The sequence below is a fragment of the Poromitra crassiceps genome, assembly GCF_964638095.1.
Source record: "Poromitra crassiceps genome assembly, chromosome: 13".
Lineage (NCBI taxonomy): Eukaryota > Metazoa > Chordata > Actinopteri > Beryciformes > Melamphaidae > Poromitra > Poromitra crassiceps.
Window position 1 is genome coordinate 9936568 of NC_139644.1, and position 16396 is coordinate 9952963.

Below are 16396 nucleotides of genomic sequence, written 5' to 3' on the forward strand. Positions count from 1 at the left end.
ATCTAATCTGAACTCAATCTAACCTCTCCCCGTAAAGCCAAATGCAGGTTGGACTCACTAAACTTTAGTGACTAAAATGTTGCCAATTTGAGAGAGACAGAGACAGACAGACAGAAATGCCAGAAATGCACCATTCACATACTGTAGCCTACGTATTAATCTCTCTATGTTCACTGGATTCAAATCTAGGCTCTGCCTGTTTACCTGTTGCCATGGTGATATATCAGAGCTCCATTGATGCTGCCTTTTCCCCCCATTCACCAGGCACACACGCTCAACTCAGGGCAAACCTACTCAGAGTTGATTGAACTAACTCAAAAAGGAAAAACAGCTTATTTTGATTGGTTTTGACCTCATGCATGCAACACACATAAATAACACAAACTTTACATCTACAGTCACTAGGTGTCAGGACCCTGGTGCAAAAATGAGCATCGTGTGGCTCCTCTCTGCTCTGACTTTGATGGGTGAGTGGAGATTCTTATATGCTCTTACACTGCCTTCCTTCATATTGAAATCCATAAAGGAGAATTGCTGGAAGCGTGCTGAGGTAAGACGTTAGGTTTGACCACGTGAGACTATGTAGTCACTACCAGTGTCCTTCTTCAGCACCAGGGGCGTATGCAGAAATTGAATTATAGGTGGGCCTGGATCAAATTGGGTGGGCCTGGATAGGAAGGGGTGCAGATGCCCGGCCGAAAGCCGGGCCCACTCGGCTTTCTGAAAAATTTGACGTGTTATTTTACTAAAAATAATGCATTTGACCATCATTTCAAGTAGAATGATACCACCCAAGCAAGAATATTTCAAGTGTTTCAAGTGCTTTACTGAAATATTTGGACCATATAATGATAATACAATTATCTCAACCTTAAAAGGTTACATATAGGTGACAAATGTTGCATACATGAATGCTTATACTTGTGTGTATACTGTTACTTTATACAGAAATTAGAACCACTGATCCATATACTGCTGTGAGTTTAAAAAATAACAACACTGAGGCTGCTTCAAGTTTGAACAAGACGCCCTCTGGTTTATTTATCCACAGAGAGAACAAAATTCCTAGATGTCATGAAGTTGTCATGCATTAGACTCTGGAGATGATGTGCCCTGCGTTTTTACAAAAGTAACAAAACCATTGGCTAGCAATGCAGCAGCAAGTTTGCCTCTAGAAAACAACAAATTAAAAAAAATTTTTTTTTTTTTTTTTTTTTTTTTGGGTGGGCCAGGGCAGAAGTGGGTGGGCCTGTGCCTACCCAGGCCCACCCGTAGATACGCCCCTGTTCAGCACATCCACGTATGTTATCCTCCGAGCACCATGTGTGGCTTTACCATGCATGGGTTCCCAGAGAAGTGATGAGGTCAAGATGGTGCACGCGAGCCTCAGTCTCTTTTGACGTATCTTTGTGGTGACACAAGCGGTAGACCGGTGAGAGGTGCTCTTTACACTTCCTGAAAGATTCAGCGTGATCGCACGTAAAATGGCACAAATAGAAGGGCAGATAAGCTCCCATTAATACAAGAATTGTGCACTTCTTGAAAGAAACACGACATTGCTCACATAGAGTGAATACCATAAAGTTTATTTTCAGATGTGGAGGGAAGTCAGATTTGATCTCCAGATTAGAGAAAGGCCAGGAGAAAAGAGAGAAGAAGTAATGGGGAAACGGAAATCGCATCGATATGCATGAAGCATAACGTTAGCTGTGCCTGTGAACAGCAGTCAATCTGCTGCCACAGCCCCTCCGTCTCCGCTGCAATAGCCCCTCCATATGATTTAGTTGGCGACACCAGCGTCTTTCTGAAAAGTTACATTATTCTCAGCTGGGAGCCGGCGACACGATGTGAAAAAGCGGGGGGATGCAGCGTGCAGTGCAGAGTCAGAGCAAACGCAGAGCGAGAGCAAACGCAGCAGCCCAGAGACACTCCCAAGGAGGAGGAGGAGGGGGGTGGGGCACGCAGGGCAGCAGAAAGCCCAGAAAGCCCAGAATCGGACACAGCTTCACAGCTCACAACTGAAACCCCAGAAATGAGCGAGCCCGATCCACACTGCCCCGACGAGCGGCCGCCATCCAGGCAGCAGACTCGCCTGACACAAGCAGCACTCAGAGCGAGCAGCAACATCATGACACACCCACGGAGGAGGAGTTTGCAGTAGAGGGGGGGTGGGGGTGCTGTTATATTGAAGGAAATTACTGTTCAGATGTTTCAGGTCAGAAAATATTAGTTTCAGAGTCAGTGATTTGCTTGAAATGCTATATTTCACAAAAGGCTCAATATCTCAGCTTCTAGATGGAAACGCCAATTTTTTCTGTTTTTGACCTATCTTCTCCGGCTGATAAGTAAAGAACGGAAAATGATATCAATAAACTTTTTTTTGCTGCTGATACAATATAGTCTCATCGTTCTTTGTGCGTGTTCGGTGTTTACATAGTAATATCACACAATATTCTGTGGGCCTCGAGAAATCACTGAAAACGCTCTGAAACTCTGGCACTGGGAGCGTCCGTTCTCCAAAAGTGGCTGGCACTCAATGAGTTAACTATTCTTAAAAAAAAAAAAAAAAAAAAAATTCAAGTGAGGGGGCCGAAAATTGAACTGAGGGGGCTAAGCCCCCTTAGGCCGCCTCATGGCGCCGGGCCTGGGGTGCGTTACCTCCAACGCACAAGGTGCGTGACACAGTGGTGATGTACTACGATGTCAGAGTGAGAACGGGCTGAATATTCATGTTTACTGTGATGGATTCTGTCGCTCTCTGGAAGTAGATGTTCATTCTGTACATGAATAGCAAACGGCTTCTTCTAAAGGGAGGAAAGAGAGTCTTGATATCTCCATCTATGCTGACTGTGCAGAAACCAGAAATAATGTCAAAGGAGAGGGGCAGCATACACAAACTATAAAAAAAAAAATATATATATATATATTATCCTTATAAATTGCCTGTGTATTTAGGCTGATCATGCAGGGTCTTGTGCATCAGGTGTTGTCTGCAGGATGGAGCAGAATAACTGCTCAGATTACGCTCTGCTCACTCACCTCAACCTGGAGAAGAAGGCAGAGGACAATTCCGCACTGGCAGAAGTGCGCCCTGTGAAGAATACCACCCACACGTCAAAGGTGTTGGTGGACATGCTCCTGGAAGTTGTCCTGGAAATGGTAAGTGGTGTGCTTGCCTTCCAGGTTGATGTGGCGGGAGCGGTCTTGACCTCGCCGTTCAGAGTGTACAGAGTGTGCGTGAGGATGAGAATGGGAACTCCTGTGGGACAATTATTTTGATTGAAAGTAAAAGCCAAAGTCGATGTGGTGAAAATAACATTAAAATATAATTTTACTGTTGATTTTCTTTGTCTATTTGGTGCTTGTTTCATTCTTGCTTCTGTTATATTGTATGCTTTGTATGGATTATTGTTATTATTTGGTTTTCTGAGGTAGAGAGAAATTAGGGAATGTGCGTGACCACGCCCACTAATAGCGCCACGCCCAGCCATAAACGCAAATTTAAGTCCAGGGGGGGAATAGAGCCCTACTTGTGTATTGTTCATTCCAAAACTATGACAGCACTTTATTTTCCTGTGGGACGTTATTGATGTTATTGATCTTTCTGCAGAATGAGAAGAGACAAACATTCACCAGCTTTGTCACAGTTTCAATCGTAAGTGTTTTTTAAGAGAAATTCCTCCAAATCATACAGCAGGTGGCAATGAAGAAACTATAAAGTTTGCTGTTTTATAGGAGAATTATTGTAGATTCACATACAATAGTCCGCTATTCCACCACTTTATGGAAATCAATCATATACTGTCCATGTTTTTTAATGCTGAATACTGGTTTATCCATGATCTGAGTAAGTTACTGTAACTGTCTTCATTTACAGTTCTGGTCCAATGACTTCTTGCGATGGAACCCTGCAGACTTCTGTGGAAATTACTACATTTACGTTCAAAGGGAAAAGCTCTGGGTGCCAGATATCATTGTTCTTGAGGAGTGAGTATCATCTGCTCCACTGCTTATGTGTGAATACTGTTTTGTTTCTCAGTTGTTTTGCTTTTATTGGTTCTATTCACCTTATTCTTTGCCCATACAAGGACGCTTCTGCATGACGTCATTTCGTAATTGTCTTTCCGGTTTTAGACACGGAAGTAGAGTACGCCTATGGCAGTATTGTTAGACTTGCCAAAAAGCTGTTTTCAAGCTAAAAAACCCCAAACTGTTTTAAAGTTTTAATATGTTTTGGGTGAGAACGTTACATATATGTGACCAGTTTATCAGAATAAGCCTATTTGGAAGTCTTTAACGAGCAGCGAGGACCGGGAGCGCTGGCTGTGCTGACACCGGTCGGACTAGCTATCTGTCAAACCCTACTGTAGTTAGGCTACTGGCAGTGAGAAAACACTGTCGATGTGCTTTTGTAACTAACGGTAAATGCCGACCGGGTACAGCCATCGGCTCCTCGCAGAAGTAACGCTATGAACATGTAACTGAAGTTGGCCGCATAATTCTGAATGTTGCCAAACTTCATTCATACTGACGTTTTATTTTGAAAATGGCCGCCAACTAGTGCTGAACCGGAAGAACAAATATGTTGCGTCGAACGCGGAAGAGAGAAAAAGTGGGCGTGGTGAATAAGGTGAATAGAGCTGAACAGTCACGTGACATCTCTTGCCCCGGAAGTGAGTTTCCCATTCATTTTCTTCATAGACATTTCTTAAAATCCTTATAACCTTGTAAGATTTTTGAGGCACCATCTTCCTGGGGGATTATTTCCTGGTGGAGACTTCCATTTAATTCTGTCGGTGTGATCCTGTCACCTGATTGGCAGTAAGGTAACGCAACGGTGAGATTCTTCTTCTGTCCTATGTCTTTAGACTTGCAGCTCCATGGACCCATTTCACAGCAACCCTTTTGAGGTGGTAAAAGCAGGAAGTAAAGCAGCTGTACGCTAATATTATGCTTCCATTCGTTGTAGGTGTTACAGTGCCAGGTGCCCTCATTAATGCTAATGATTACACGTGCGTTATTTCCTGCTTTACCACCTCAAGAGGTTGCTGTGAAATGAGCCTATTGAGTCGAGCCAGGCCAACGTGTGATTGTCCAGGTCGATCAAGCCATGTTTGCCATTCGGTAGCTGGTGTTTGAGGCAGCTATAGTGATATGTTCTCAAGTCTGTATCGGGTCCTGCACTTGCAAGCACTGTCCGCGAGAGCCCAGCTCTGCATACACCGTAGCGTCCCACGCCGGTCCTCAAGCGGTTGAGGGTTGTCCATTGCTTTCAGGTCAGGTCCTGGCCAGGAACATCCATGGGGTCCTCGATGTAGCAGTGCAGCCTAGATGGTTCTCCTCACTTCCACTGGTCCTTCCATCTCATCCTGACCCTGAGGGCCTTGGAGGTGTCAGGTGCTGTGCGGAGCAGCCCGTGGCCATGCGTGACAAAGGGGTGCCGGGACTTGAAGCCTGCGCGTGCCTTTCGAGAGAGGCCCAGTGTAGCTTCTTCTCGTCTGACATCGACTAGGGTGATACCAGTGAGGACGGGCAGTTGGTTTACCGGAGCGGCTTGTAGGCATCTGGAGGCTGTTGAGGGCAACAGCCAGCTTCATGATGTAGGAGACTATAGCACCAGCATTACTCAGCGGTGGAGAAGCCCAAGGCCTTGGTGTCTTTGTCGTGGTGCCATGTGGTGCCGGCTAGACGGCGTATCAACGTGGCATGGGCAGACCAAACAAAATGTTCATGTCTACTGTGATGGATTCAGTCACTCTCTGGAAGTAGTTTTTCATACTGTACAAGAATGAATGGCTGCAAACGGCTTCTTCTGAAGGGAGGAAAGTGACTCTTGATATCTCCAACTATGCTGAAAATAATGTAAATGGAGGGGGGAAACATAGAGGAATGATAAAGACAAAAACAAAAACGTGAATTGTTCGGGTGAGCAGTGCGGAACAAGGTCTGTTTATTCCAAGCAAAGTGACCTTTATGTCTATGGGCAATGGAAGGGTCAGTTATGTAGGCCAACGTTCTTTATGTCTGTGGGTAATGGAAGGGTCAGTTATGTAGGCCAATGTTCTTTATGTCTGTGGGTAATGGAAGGGTCAGTTATGTAGGCCAATGTTCTTTATGTCTGTGGGTAATGGAAGGGTCAGTTATGTAGGCCAATGTTCTTTATGTCTGTGGGCAATGGAAGGGTCAGTTATGTAGGCCAATGTTCTTTATATCTGTGGGTAATTGAAGGGTCAGTTATGTAGGCCAATGTTCTTTATGTCTGTGGGCAATGGAAGGGTCAGTTATGTAGGCCAATGTTCTTTATGTCTGTGGGTAATGGAAGGGTCAGTTATGTAGGCCAATGTTCTTTATGTCTGTCGGTAATGGAAGGGTCAGTTATGTAGGCCAATGTTCTTTATGTCTGTGGGTAATGGAAGGGTCAGTTATGTAGGCCAATGTTCTTTATGTCTGTCGGTAATGGAAGGGTCAGTTATGTAGGCCAATGTTCTTTATGTCTGTGGGTAATGGAAGGGTCAGTTATGTAGGCCAACGTTCTTTATGTCTGTGGGCAATGGAAGGGTCAGTTATGTAGGCCAATGTTCTTTATGTCTGTGGGTAATGGAAGGGTCAGTTATGTAGGCCAATGTTCTTTATGTCTGTGGGTAATGGAAGGGTCAGTTATGTAGGCCAACGTTCTTTATGTCTGTGGGCAATGGAAGGGTCAGTTATGTAGGCCAATGTTCTTTATGTCTGTGGGCAATGGAAGGGTCAGTTATGTAGGCCAATGTTCTTTATATCTGTGGGTAATGGAAGGGTCAGTTATGTAGGCCAATGTTCTTTATGTCTGTGGGTAATGGAAGGGTCAGTTATGTAGGCCAATGTTCTTTATATCTGTGGGTAATGGAAGGGTCAGTTATGTAGGCCGATGTTCTTTATATCTGTGGGTAATGGAAGGGTCAGTTATGTAGGCCGATGTTCTTTATATCTGTGGGTAATGGAAGGGTCAGTTATGTAGGCCGATGTTCTTTATATCTGTGGGTAATGGAAGGGTCAGTTATGTAGGCCAATGTTCTTTATGTCTGTGGGTAATGGAAGGGTCAGTTATGTAGGCCAATGTTCTTTATATCTGTGGGTAATGGAAGGGTCAGTTATGTAGGCCGATGTTCTTTATATCTGTGGGCAATGGAAGGGTCAGTTATGTAGGCCGATGTTCTTTATATCTGTGGGTAATGGAAGGGTCAGTTATGTAGGCCGATGTTCTTTATATCTGTGGGTAATGGAAGGGTCAGTTATGTAGGCCAATGTTCTTTATGTCTGTGGGTAATGGAAGGGTCAGTTATGTAGGCCAATGTTCTTTATGTCTGTGGGTAATGGAAGGGTCAGTAACAGTATGTAGGCCGATGCATTAGCAGTTTGAAAGCTGTGGGTAAACTAAGCTATATTTGTTGTAACTGGACTAAATTTTCATGCTTGTGTCTTTTCCCGTCTTAAGCATCTCAAGCACGGGTCCTTCCAGATATAACCAATACGCTGTTATATTTAGTGATGGATCGGTTCAACTGGTCGATCGATACCAAATGACCACCACCTGCGTCATGGATCTCCATAAGTTTCCCTTTGACACCCAGACATGCTCCATCACCTTTCAGTCTGTCTTAAACACAGGTGCGCACACACACACGCACGCACACACTCACTCTCTCTCACTCACACACACACACACACACACCTTAAAATCCACCAAATGTGAAACATACTAACTTTACTTTTTAATTTCAGATGATGAAATAGCACTTGGGACAATACGTAGCAACGCTGAAATGTATGACAACATCAGAAGCATCTTCACATCCCTAGAGTGGGACTTTCAGTCCATTAACAAGACTGTGGAGAAGCTCACGATCAGTGACAATCAAGTAACAGTAGTCTGGGATCACCTCAAATACATGGTGAGCTTTTAGGGAAAGCCAAGTTTGAGGCACACTTTTCTTTCTTTTTAAGATCAATTAACATCAGTTTGAACATGAATTAAACATTCATTTTGTGACATTAGTTAAATTACTGTTACGTAACAACGGCATCACTGAGAAGATTGGCAGCAGCACTCTACACAATTTTGATACATTGATGTTTCAAAATGCTACATGTCTTACCTTTAAGCTTATTTCTTTCTGCCTCAGTATACAGTACCGCACATTATCACCTCTTTTCTCTCCTTCTTGCCTATAGATCACACTGGAAAGGAAACCACTACTGTACATCATAAACCTGATGATACCAATGACTTTTATGCTGATCCTGGATTTGGCGTCCTTCTTCATCAGTGAGGCCGGAGGAGAGAAACTGGGCTTCAAAGTGACCATCCTGCTCTCCATCTCTGTCTTACTGCAGATCCTTCAAGAAATCATTCCCTCCACATCCACAAACCTGCCACTGATAGGTGAGAGGCTACAGAAAACACTATACTATAATATGTCTTTCCTCCTTTGTTTTTAATATGACTTGTGTGTTTGTTCCAGCTCTTTTCTGCACTGTAATCTTTATACTGGCGGGTCTGAGTCTGCTGGAGACCATGTTGGTGAGCTTCCTGGTGGATTTGGATGATTGTGATGATGAGGATGTGAAGGCCTCCTCTCAGACCGATACTGATGCAACGCAAGATGCTGGATGCCAAGAAGGTGAAGCGATGACATTAGGGGATGTCAACATTGTTAACACACACAGTTAGTGGGCCCTATTCTCCCACAGGCCTTAGGCGCAAAAATTGGCGTTAAACACAAAAAAACGTGCCTTGCGCCTGCCTCGGGAAGATAGCACGTGAAGGTGTGTGTGGGGGGTTTCACAATGGAATGGATGACATCACAATGGAGTGGATGATGTCACACCATAGGCGGAGTTTGACTTTTAGCTCTGGGGGGGGGCACTTCTGCTGGAGACACATTTTGACAAAAAAAAAATTGTCCATTTTACATTTGAAATTTTGCCCGTTTGAAGACAGATTTAGAGGAATATCTCATTTTAAGGCTGGCATCATCATGGTCTCTCTCTAATTATTGTTTAATAAGTATAAGAATGGAAATATAAGAAATATGAGTAGAATTACAGAACATTAATACTCATTATTGTATGTTTAGTAATGTAATGTATATTATATAGTGCTTCACTGTTCACTGTTGCTTTTGACTGTGCTCAAAGACACTTTACAAATATAGGATTAAACAACTTTAATAAAGAGAGAAAATATTAAAATAGAGGAGAGAGAGAGAAATATTATAGGTCAAAAGCAACAGTGAAAAGGGCTTTTTTGGAAATATGACATAATGAGTATGAGAGACAATGAGTTTTGGCCTGTCAGATGTGACTGGGGAGGGCATTCCAGAGGGAGGGGGCGGCTGCAGCAAGGCCCTGTCAGAGGCCCCCCTGTCACAGCTTTAGCAAAGAGATACCTGTGATTCTTGTCAAAGTGGATATAAATTGTATGATCATATTCAGCCAGACAGTGAGATGGAGATTTACAATGGTGAGCAAAACATTTTTTATTTTATTTTTTTACGACTGGCCCCCCATTAACTCCGCCCATGTGTCACACTCTGACTGACATTGCATGTATGATCGCAGCTATTGCAAATTCGCGCTCGTTTTATAGGCTAATATACCTGCAAAATGCTTGCTTTTCTCCGATTCCAATTTTTGATTTCAGGTCTGTGATCACAATGTGAGATTTGAAGCTCCTCTAAACATCATATTTTACCTTCAGAGCCGGTCGGAAACCCTGACAGCTGCCTTGAGAGGACCTCAGGTGAGGTGGGTCTGAATGACGGCAGCCTATTCAAAAAGATCCTGGAGGAAGTGAAGGCTTTTCGTCGCATGTGGTTTTCGACTAAAACGCAACAAGGGATTCGAAATTCTGGGTACTGGAAAAGACTGGCAAGACGCGTAGACAACATCTACTTCTGCTTGTATTTAATTACTAGTATTATTTTTCTGTTGATGGTCTACATCGAGTGGTTAAGCTAAATGCACCTTTGCATGGATGCTTCATTTCTCCAGACGTGATGCTGTCGATGATGATGTGACATATAATACACTTTAGACACATTCTCTATGAGTCTTCTCACACCAACTTGTTGATATGTGTTGAGCTACAAACTAGTTTTTGATTTAAACTATAAAGTCAAGATGATTCAGATCACAGATTTGACCCTGGTTTTGTTATCTTTCGATAACTGAGATGGCCATGAGGTTCACTGGCTCAATTTCACATCATGTTTGAGTCGAGCATGCTTCTTCTCCTTCTTCTTTTTGGTGTTTTATGGCAGTTGGCATCCTCAATGTTGCATTACCGCCCTCTTCTGGATCCATCCATCCACTGTTTCGCTGCAGTTGAGCATGCTTACATAGTTCCATGGCTTTAGGAACGCAGAAAGTTCTGGGGAGATTGTCCCACTGGTCAACTCACCTGCAAGAAAACCCCCACCTTAAAACACCTGACCACTGAAAGGGTACCACGTAAGCATGACGCCCAGGGTTCAAATTCGGCCCAGGACCTTAGTTGCACGTTATCCCACTATCTCTCTGTGTGTCGTCCTACATTTTGAACTGTCTAATAAACAAATAAAAAAAAACACTGAAACACTGAGTTTTTCAAGAGTCTGTAGTTTTCTTCTGTCTTGTGATGGGTCTTGGGGTTGCACAACATGTGTTCGCCAGCAAAGTCAGAACAGTTCTTTGTATATAACATTTTATGTGAATTTGATCAATCTCCTACACAAAATCATCAAATATAATATTAGATCATTCAGAATGAAACATTTATTAGACACAGACTGAGAGTTTCAAAGTGCAAAGACAACTGGAATAAGGGGGTTGGCTGAACTGGAAGTACTATAGAGCATGCTGTAATCAAATTATCTGGCCTAGCATTTGGCTCGGCATAATCCTAACAGGAATAATATATGATACCAAGGGGGGACGCTCACATGTGCTGCTCACTAACAGGTCAGGGGATAAAAAAGCCTTGAGGAGTGCAAAGTCAGTGAAAGATGGAGGCCATCAGGTTTAAAGGGATAGTTCTGATTTTTTGACGTGGGGTTGTCTGAGGTACTTATCGACAGTCAGTGGCCTACGCACAGTAGAATGCAGGCAGCGAGCTCCCAGTTTGGGGCAGCAGCGACAGGGAAGTAGAGCTGTCTTCTGCTATGAAGGGGGTCATGAGCAAAACACGTTATTTAGCCAACTAAATGAAGGCCCCCCTAAACTAATCAATGTCAGTGTACATATACGCCATACATGTACACTGACATTGATTTGTTGTACACTATATTTTGACAACTGACTTTGCCCTCAAACAGCCCGTTCATTTGGCACTACATTCTCTCTCAATCGTGGAACTAGTGTATTGCATAAGCCGCGCACTGTATTACGCCACAGATCAGCTGTGGGCTCAGAAGTGCCGACTGTCCATATGTTTTAGACGGTCTATGAGGCAGAGTTATTGCTGTTCAATCAGCTGCAGAGTGGTTGGTGTAATGTCCTTTACGCAGGCACCTGGATGGCAGAAAGTCTGGCCACCGCACACTGCCACCTGCTGGACCATAGAGGTCCTGACAACAAGCACCGAGGGTGGGCCTGGGTGTGCATGCCTGACTGACCACCTGGGGGGCTGGACCCGGGTGGCAGCAGGCAAGGCAGAGAGGACCCACCAAGTGGCCCTGGGGCGGACCACAGTCAAGACCACAAGGCCCATTCTGAGCCAGGAAAAACCCAGTTTTTCATTGTGTGAAATTATTTTCTACTTCAGACCAACAGCTTTACATTTCAAATAAATATTTGTTTCAACAACCACTATAGACTAATGCTTCTGTTAATTAACAGCATACTCCCACATAAGATCATACTGTATCATCATAAAGGTTTATTAGGCTACTGTATAATTTACCAATCAGTGACAGTTTGGGGGGAGTCATAAGCAGGTCAGTGATATGGAATTGCAGGATTTCGGATCAAAGGATGGCCTTACTGTATATGTACCACCAATTGTATTTTACAAGAATTGCTAAATAATGATTTATTTCGTTATTAGCAGAGTAATGGTGTAAAGGTTAAGCCATCATGTCATGGTCTTGAAAATGGTCTCGAATTGGTCTGGTCTCGGTCTTTCTTTCTTTCTTTCTTTCTGCATTTTTATATGGAGTTCCCAACCGAAAGCTACTGTAAGTGACATATATATTCATATTCATAGATATTTTGCTAGCTACAGTATAGGTATCAAATGTAATAAATATCAATAGGATGAATCAGCGTGACGTCACAACAACAAATCCCCCAGAAATGCGGAAGGCCGCAGCAGTTAACTAGTATGAGTTGTGCCAAACAAACGTTAATATCTCAAAAGTTATACATGACATCGCTTATATTTTGACATTCTGAGTGAGAGCAGAAGTAGCTCAAGAGTTTGATGTATAATATGCATGTCACTTTGAAGTTATTTGAACTGTCGCAGTTTCTAAAATGTACGCCGCACAGCCGGGGCTAGAGTGAGCACTCAAGGCTGGCTCATTGCCGTTTTTTCCCCAGTAACGCGGCTTGTTTACCAAAATGTTGCTCGGCTGATCCCTCGTATACACATTTCAGCAATCTAAAACATTAAGTTATGAACTTTCGCACACCAAATCGTATTTTTAGTCCAAAATTATCGCATGGTTAAATAATACGCCTTAAATACGCCTCATGTTGTGTCACTCATGTTTACACACTGACTTCGAAACTTTCGTCCATCATTAGTTTTCAGAAACAGGTTTGATTTTCTGCATCTTTCACATCAGTCAAAAAGCCTTTTGCGAGGATGTCGAAGAGACGTCGGCGCTCGCTCCACCTCACTGGCCCCTCTCTGCTCCCTCTCTCCGGGGAGAGGTGCTGCAGCAGCCGGCCACGCCGCACCACAGCTGGCTTGTCGAGGTGAAGGTGAGCATGGAGCTCCTGTCCAGTTATACGGCTAACATTACCTCCTGCCATCATCTGCCTTCTCCAGCCCACATCACCGCTGCTGCAGATCAGCCACGGCTGCCTGCCTGTCACATGTCATGTTGTAATGTGGATACAGGAGAGGACGAATAGTTGTCTCATATTGCGAATAGAACAGACATAATAATAAAACGCATCAGACTCAGATGCAAGGTTCATGTGCGTAACTATTTTTATCACATGACGGATTAAAAAAAAGTCACGGAGAAGAAGCGGGAAGCCGATATTGGCTGATAAATGGAAAAACAAACGGCGGCGTCTAATAACGCCGTCCACTAGGGGCTGATGACGTGAGTGACATGACTGATAACATCACCGCTAATGACATCATCACCGATGACATCACAATTGCCCTGTTGTGATTACGTCGATCCACTGGATACTGATTTTGTCGAGGCGAGCAGTTTACAGCGCCCAGGAAGATGTATGAGCTGCAGGATGTACAGCTGACTGAGATCAAGCCACAGCCGACCAATTCACACAACTTTCACGACTTTGACTGGCAGAAACACGACATTGAGACCGCCCACGGCGTTCTCCCCGTGACCATGAGGGGCGTTCCCAAGGGCAACAGACCCGTCATCCTCACCTATCACGACATCGGCCTCAACCACAAGTCGTGCTTCAACACCCTGTTCAACTATGAGGACATGCAGGAGATCACGCAGCACTTTGCCGTGGTCCACGTGGACGCGCCCGGCCAGCAGGAGGGTGCACCTCCCTTCCCCACGGGCTACCAGTACCCGACCATGGACCAGTTGGCTGAGATGCTTCCCTCTGTGACGACTCAGCTCAAGGTCAACAGCGTGATCGGCATGGGCGTGGGAGCAGGAGCATACATCCTAACCCGCTTTGCGCTCAACAACCCTGCCCTGGTGGAGGGCCTGGTTCTGATCAGTGTAGACTCATGTGCTGAGGGCTGGATTCACTGGGTGGCCTCCAAGCTGTCTGGCTGGACCAGTAGCCTGGTGGACATCATCATGGCCCACCATTTCAGCACCGATGAGCTGACAGAGAACCAAGAGCTGATCCAGACCTACCGCCTCCACATTGCCGAAGACATCAACCAGGACAACCTGGCCCTCTTCTATGGCTCCTACCAATACCGTCAGGACCTGGAGATTGAGAGGCTAATCGTAGGTCTGAACGAGGACAGAGTCAACACACTAACGTGTCCTGCAATGCTGGTGGTTGGTGACGCATCACCCGCTGTGGAGGCTGTGGTGGAGTGCAATTCCAGGTTAAATCCAACTAAGACCACCTTGCTAAAGATGGCTGATTGTGGAGGTTTGCCCCAGGTTGTGCAGCCTGGCAAACTTGCTGAAGCCTTCAAGTACTTTGTTCAGGGCATGGGCTACATGCCGTCAGCAGGAATGACTCGTCTGACCCGCTCCTGCACCACCTCCTCCAGGTCTCCTGCCCACACCGTATGGATGGAGGAGTGATCACTCAATCTAGGTGTTACTAGAACTTGTGATGCCAAAGACCAGATAGATGGCCTTGCCCCTAAAATGACAAGATTCCCACTCTGCTTGCATGCTGCATCCACTGCCATTTTCCAGAAATCCCTCTGTTTATTTTGTATCTCAGCCTTGGAACAACCACAAATCCTTATGCAATTATAGGGCCAAGAGCAAAAAACAGCACAACCAAGTGCAAGCGCAAGTCCCCCCTGTGCGCTGACCCACTTGTACTGGCACAAATCTGTAGTAGGCTACATCTGGCACTGACTGCCAGATGTGTCTACCCACCTAGCCTGCTATAACCTTAGCCCATTCATCCAATGACAGTCCATTGACAGACCAATGAAGGCTCATGAAAGCCAGTCGGATGTGACCGTGGTTCACAAACACCGAGATTCAACACACTACCAGGTGAGACACCGTCCGGGACGCCCCAGAGTACATATCAATTAGACAACCATAAGAAGACAGGCAGGCTCCAGCATGTTGTCACACCACATTTCATTGGAAAGATATCTCAAAGTCTCAGACCTGCTCTAACAGGTTGGATAAGTCTAACTCAAGATAATACTCTGATGGTCAAAAACAACTTTCTCAGTACTGAGATGATGGTTGACTTAGCCATGGAGGGTCTTGGGACACTTAAAAAAAAACTGCTCTGGAATCATTCTAGTAACTTAAAAAAAATGATCTGATGAAATTGACCAGTTCCCCTTTATTTAATTTTATTTAATTTTATTTAATTCTATTTAATTCTATTTAATTTAATTTTATTGTATTCATTAACCTGGTAGGTCAATTACAATGACGGCCTGGCAAGAGAGGATAGAAAGACCACTCACAGGGTGAGCGGAAAGGGAGACTAAAAACAGGCAGTGCAGGCAGGGGTGACCTACTGTATATTTGTAGGCTTAACCAGAACTCGCTGGCATGTTGGTTCTTAAGGGGGTGAAGGCGATGGGATTAATGGGGACTTTGGTTAAATGCATGAAATAAGGTCTGTGGTAGACAAACTTATGTGTGTTAATTTGTGTTTAGCAGGATAATCTTCACAAACGAGGACCACTCATGACTTTTTAAATGTTTTCTGAAAATCGCGTAAAAAAAAAAAAAAGAAAAAGAAAAACGCTTCAAAAGTCATAAAAGTGGTCTACGTTTGTGAAGGTTATCCTACTGAACACAAATTTCCACTCCTATAAACTTTTGTTGACCATTTCATGTATGTAACCGAAATCCCCATAGGCTACTAAAAGCCCATACATTTTCCCCCTTACGAACCGAAGTGCTACTGTACGTCCGGACTCATTCCTGTGGACGATAGCTAAGAACAGCAACAGTACAACAGCCACAGTAAATAATGGAACACGAAACTGATGGATGGTGCTGCCTTAAATGACAGAAGGGAGGGAAGACTCTCCTTTGAACCATCCATAACTAGCAACTATAGACCCATCTCCAACCTCCCTGTCTATAGTACTTGAAAATGCTGTCTATAACTGCAGTTACCTATGACTCCATAATTTGTAGGATCCGTTGGGTTTTAGAGTTAATCAAAACACTGAAACTGCTCTTGTCAAAGTAGTTTGATTTTAAGATTAACAGTGACACTTTTGACACTGTTGATCATGACAAGGAAGGACTTTCTCTGTCTCTCTTTGCAATTTCACATTTGAAGAAGTCAACATTTTCTGTGGGGTCCCACAAGGGTCAGTTCTTGGTCCACTGCTGTTCAATCTATACATGCTCCCTCTTGCTACCATTTGCCATTAGGTGTCCATTTACACAACAAGAAGTAATAAAGCAAGCATGAGGCCCCAAACAGCTGCCTTGCATCAAAGAAAAAGACCTGTTGCATGTTTAGCCATTTTCTTATGTAAATAACTTCAGAAATGTTTATACTTTCTACCAATTACAAATGATAGAACTTACTA

General features: G+C 44.1%; 1 protein-coding gene and 1 pseudogene across 2 annotated transcripts; both read left to right on the plus strand.

Moving 5' to 3' along the window:
• The first annotated feature begins 402 nt into the window (after nucleotides 1–402).
• On the plus strand, nucleotides 403–10512 carry LOC310788687 (5-hydroxytryptamine receptor 3A). Its single transcript, XM_083650226.1, has 9 exons — nucleotides 403–467; nucleotides 2984–3159; nucleotides 3611–3655; nucleotides 3878–3987; nucleotides 7472–7644; nucleotides 7759–7928; nucleotides 8209–8419; nucleotides 8499–8657; nucleotides 9737–10512. Exons 1-9 carry the CDS (start codon nucleotides 428–430, stop codon nucleotides 9994–9996), a joined length of 1344 nt encoding a protein of 447 aa, XP_083506352.1. The 5' UTR covers nucleotides 403–427; the 3' UTR covers nucleotides 9997–10512.
• A 2912-nt stretch (nucleotides 10513–13424) lies between these two features.
• LOC310787923 (protein NDRG3 pseudogene) lies at nucleotides 13425–14447 on the plus strand (annotated as a pseudogene). The gene has a single exon. The product of its transcript is annotated as a protein NDRG3 pseudogene (transcript).
• Nucleotides 14448–16396: the final 1949 nt, after the last annotated feature.